The sequence below is a fragment of the Hetaerina americana genome, unplaced genomic scaffold (assembly GCF_022747635.1).
Source record: "Hetaerina americana unplaced genomic scaffold, ioHetAmer1.1.p SCAF_5, whole genome shotgun sequence".
Classification (NCBI taxonomy): domain Eukaryota; kingdom Metazoa; phylum Arthropoda; class Insecta; order Odonata; family Calopterygidae; genus Hetaerina; species Hetaerina americana.
The window spans coordinates 88,826,455-88,831,621 of record NW_027287095.1 but is presented as its reverse complement, the minus strand read 5'-3'; the positions used below and the strand labels follow the sequence as shown (position 1 = coordinate 88,831,621).

Below are 5,167 nucleotides of genomic sequence, written 5' to 3'. Positions count from 1 at the left end.
TACTATATGTCACCTAACAATAAAAACGGGTGTACCGCTGAAAAAAAACTTTCATTCACAAATCTTTTTCTATTGTCGATATGAGATATAACAAGCCTGAGTTGAAAACCATTACATTTACTCGATTTGAAAATTGCATGAACAGGATGAATATGAAGGATGAATAAACAATCTTTAAAAACGTTAACTAAAAAATAATAGCAGCCAAAAGCACGTATTACCTCACATCGAATGGTTTTGCTTATGATTATTACAAAATGGGTCCTCAAATGATTCCACAAAATTGCAAAGGACTGATATGTACGTAAAATAATAAGATAACATGTGTGTTAATTCCCATAGTTTTTGGAGTATGTAAAGGACTAAGTCAACGTTGTGTTCGAAAGCTTTCGCAGATAAAGGACAATAACATGATTTAATATTTGACCCGATCTCTCAAAGGACACCATGTTCCGTTACTCTATACACTATATATTTACCGAAGAAGAGAAATTTCACTCAAAGAGCCTGATTGAAACATTAATTTCCATTCCTGAACACTTTAAAAATTCTTTAGCATTATGCTTAACAGCAGCAGTATTCACATACTTCCGTTATGAAAATTACTAGCCCTCATTTCTACAGCACTAGCCTTAGACAATTAATTTGCAGTTAAACGAATGTGGCCTTTTGATGACTTCGCCGGTGAATATTTACGTAGAACCTTGTTAAAGCTAATATAACCAAATTATTTCAATGAGAGGGTGCGCCAGTTTCTAATGAGTGCTGGCAATAGATAGACATATCGATCTGGACATTAATATCGTTTCTATCATGTCATTGCTTTTGTTGCAGAGGCCAGCGTCTCCCTAAGCCATGACGGTGTCGGCGATGGAATGGGAGCCCCCTCCCATCAGGGAGATGTGCTACAACGGCCTCAGGTCCACCCTGTGCGATACCCCCGCCATGATGTTCCTCTCGTTCATAGTGAGCCTGTTCAGCAGTCCGGCCCCCTACCACCTGCACAAGGGCCCTCACCACGTCGGATACTACCCGCCCCCGCCGCCCACCGTCCACCTGCTCGACCAGTACGACTTTATCGTGGTAGGCGCCGGATCCGCCGGCTGCGTCCTCGCCAACCGCCTCTCCGAGGTACCACACTGGAACGTGCTGCTGTTAGAAGCGGGCGGGGAGGAGCCCCTCGTGGTCGAGGTACCGGCCCTCTCTCCGCTGCTCATGGGAAGCAGCATCGACTGGAGATACCGCACAGAGCCGGAGCACACCAATTGCAAGGCGAGGGCCGGCGGCACCTGCCCCTGGGCCAGGGGGAAGGTGATGGGTGGCTCCAGTTCCATCAACTGGCTCATCTACGCCAGGGGCAACAGGCGGGACTACGACGAGTGGGAAGCGTTGGGCAATGAGGGCTGGGGCTACGAGGAAGTTCTCCACTACTTCAAAAAGTCCGAAGACAACCGGGACCCCGAATTGGCCCACTCCCCATACCACGCCAAGGGAGGATACCTGGGCGTGGAGAGGTACCCGTACGTGGACCCCAACGCCGAGCTCATTCTACAGGCGTGGCGAGAGATGGGCCTCAGAGACACCGACGTCAACGGGGAGCAGCAGATCGGCGTGATGAGGCTGCAGGCCACTTTGTGCGACGGAGAAAGGCAGTCCACTAACCAAGCCTTCCTCGCCCCGGCGAGGAAGAGACCCAACCTCCACGTGGTGACCGAAGCGCACGTCACGCGAGTGCTCATAGATCCGAAATCCAAACGCGCCTACGGTGTGGAATTCGTTCAGCGCGGCGTGTACGACAGAACACAGAGGGTGTTCGCTTCCAAGGAGGTGGTACTCAGTGCAGGTTCCCTGAACACTCCTCACTTGCTCATGGTGTCCGGGATAGGACCCGAAAAGCACCTCCGCAGGGTGGGAGTGAAAAAAATCATACAGGATCTTCCGGTAGGATTCAACCTCCAAGACCACGTGACGACGTCCGGGGTAGTGCTGGTTCTGTCGAAAACCGCGACTCAGACGGACCCCGAGCAGAAAACCAAAGATGTTTACGAGTACCTGGAGACGAGAGACGGGCCCTTGGCTTCAACCGGTGCGCTCCAGGCTGGAGTGTTCGCTAGAACCCCTCTAGCGGATTATCACGGACTGCCACACGACATACCTGACATTCAGTACACATTCGACGGAATGAGCGTCAAGAACATCCTCCTAGACCCAGTTAACGTCTCGGAGGCGGCGACCGAACCACTCGCCTACTACGATGGGATCACAGTGAGGCCCGTCCTGCTGCGACCGAAGAGCAAGGGGAGGGTTTACCTGGCGTCGCACGACCCCCTCGAGCCGCCCAGGATCCGCTCCGGCTACTTCAACGACCCGTACGACCTCGAGGTCATCGTGGCCGGGATGCAAATGGGCGCCCGGCTGGCGGAAACACCCGCCATGCGCCACGCGGGGGTCACCACGCTGGATACACCGCTGCCAGGGTGCGAGGCGCACCAGCTGGGGTCGAACGAGTACTATGCCTGCGTTGCCATGTCCTACACTACCACCATTTTCCATCCCGTGGGAACCTGCAAGATGGGCCCGTACTGGGACAACGAGGCCGTGGTGGATCCGAGGCTGCGGGTGTACGGAGTTCAAGGTCTCAGGGTCATAGACGCGTCCATCATGCCGAAAATAGTGCGGGGGAACACGAACGCTCCGACGATCATGATTGGCGAGAAGGGATCAGACATGATAAAGGAGGACTGGCTCAACCACGAAGGAGGGGAAGGGGGAGGTGGCGCCGGGCAGGACAATGCCGTGAACACGGGGGGCGTAAGTGGAGAGGGCCAGGGCTGGGCTTGGGACGGACACTCTGGAGGCGCGCCGGAGGGCAGGGCCGCGTTCTTCTCCTCGACATTCGATCATTCAGACTTCTCGGGATTCGGTTTTGGAAACGATAAAACAGTCAAGAACGAAGGCTGGCAACATTCTTCGAGTAATAGTCCCGACAGCACTTCTTGGTTTTCTTTTTTCCGAATATACTGATGAATGGAAACAATTAAGATTATTTGTTGACCATTATGATTATGGACAAGAAACATACAAATGGAGACTGGAAAAATGTATATGTGCTCGATATTCGTGGTTTCATTAATATTAGTCATTTTTTAATCACTTTTTTTCATTACAAATGTTCGTAAAACGAAGAAAATGTAATAATTGTAAAATTTTCATGTAACGGATACATAAAATCAACCTTCAACAACGGTGCCGTTAATCAGAGTCGATTAACACGTCATATGAGTTGGCACAAAGAACTATGGCCGTAGTTCAATCCTTCCGCTTAGCCATTAAATGAATACAGCTCCTCAGGTGCAAGGTTGGGATGTCATAACAGCATTTCTGGCCAACGCAATTAATTTTTTAAAAGCCATTTAACAAATCAAAATGCATGCTTTTCACAATATATTCTAAGATTTTGCATAGTTTAGATAATTTAAAGGTACTGTCAGTAGTTATTTAATTATCTCGGGTAGACACTGAGATACTTGTTAAATTATTGAAAAAAGTTATTTTCTCGTGTAAGTACATTTGAAAACATTATCATTAAATCGAAATTAATGAATAGAATAGAATGTAAAACTTTTTTTCAACGTTCTTGGCACCGCAACCCGAGATAAAGCTTCGAAGCATTTTGTGGCTAAATGTTGACTACTTATATCTAATAGAACTAATAATGTGAAATATTTATTACCAAAAAAGGTAAGTACTGCGAAGAACCTGGTACAATGACGTCTTCTGCATACGACCACAGGGTGTAGCTGAAAAAAGTGTTACCCTAAATGAAATTGTTTCAAAGCAGCAATAGTAAAATTTCTCTTCAGCTACAAGCCTGGGAAATACTTATGCCTTTGGCTTCCCAATTACATCAACCGAAACTGGTTAGAGTCGCCTATTCAACGGGGACTACCTCGAGCGAAAACGAAATAAAATAAATGATCCTCTAAGAGGTGCGAGCGTTCCACGCTCCATCCACTCACTGCAGGAAGCCGGGCCTCCTCACCAAATGGAGCGCACGGAAGACTTTTGCCAAGTGGCCCATGACGCAGAACGCTTGCACCGGCTCCTGCGAACTATTTCCTTTTCTAAATCTATAAAGAATGATGGAATATTTTAAAAGGATGGCGTATAAATAATAAAGCGTTATTCTAAAATGTTAACGTTATATATAGCATTGCTTGAAAAAATAAGAACAATAGCGTTCGACGCCGATGGCAATACAATTGAAGGAAATGAGCAATATTTAAACGACGGATAATGAGCAACGATATATAAAGTATAGCACAGCGAATCAGTCTTGAGAGCCCAGATGTTTATAAAGGAGCAAAACATCAACGGCTAGGGCTTCCAAGAGTACAACAAACATCGAGGATCGAAAAATATACTCGGTTCTGCTTGTTTCTCCTAAGGCACACGACTGAGTTGTGCAATGCTGAGTCACTGGAAAGACACGGTCCATAAAATGGCAAGGCTCACAAAAACATTGCTTCACGTTGGCGCATGGCTTCAGTTATGGATCCATGCGAGCGAAGGAAGGAATTTCGGTGGAGAAAGCACGGAGGAATAGGCAAAAAGAGGGGCCAGACGGCACGGCAACTCAATGGTAGAACTTGCGGTGAGGCGTTTCTTTTGAAGCCCATTTTTTTTAAATGAATGATACGTCATTTCGACGGCAGGACATCGATTTATGGTAATGACAGAGTACGAGTCACGCTGAGCAAGTCTACGTAAGGGGATAAATAAAGCGAAGAATATTTCAAACCACTATGAAATTTCAAAGCAATTTGGAAATGATCGTTTACGATTTCGAATTTAAATAATACCAAATTATCATTCTTCTAATGAGAAAATTTTTTCGTTATTTTGTTTTTGAGTAAACGTTTAAGTATTTTGCAGAAGGGAGCTAAACCTGGAACCACGTTATACCCGAGATAAAATGACTTGGGAATTCAAGTGGATAGTAGCATCGACAAAAGTCAGAGAAAGGAATAATAATTTATTGAAACTGGTCGTGCCGTCTCAAGCAAGTAAAATATAACAAGTAATTTTTACAATTTAAAAATCAAAAACAACATGATTTCAGCCTAATGAGTCCATTCTGAGTGAATTTCAACGCACCAGGCGAGAC

General features: G+C 46.4%; 1 protein-coding gene across 1 annotated transcript; it reads left to right on the top strand.

Moving 5' to 3' along the window:
* Window positions 1-921: 921 nt before the first annotated feature.
* LOC139694147 (glucose dehydrogenase [FAD, quinone]-like) lies at window positions 922-3,024 on the top strand. Its single transcript, XM_071592578.1, has one exon. It carries the CDS (start codon window positions 946-948, stop codon window positions 3,022-3,024), a length of 2,079 nt encoding a protein of 692 aa, XP_071448679.1. The 5' UTR covers window positions 922-945.
* Window positions 3,025-5,167: the final 2,143 nt, after the last annotated feature.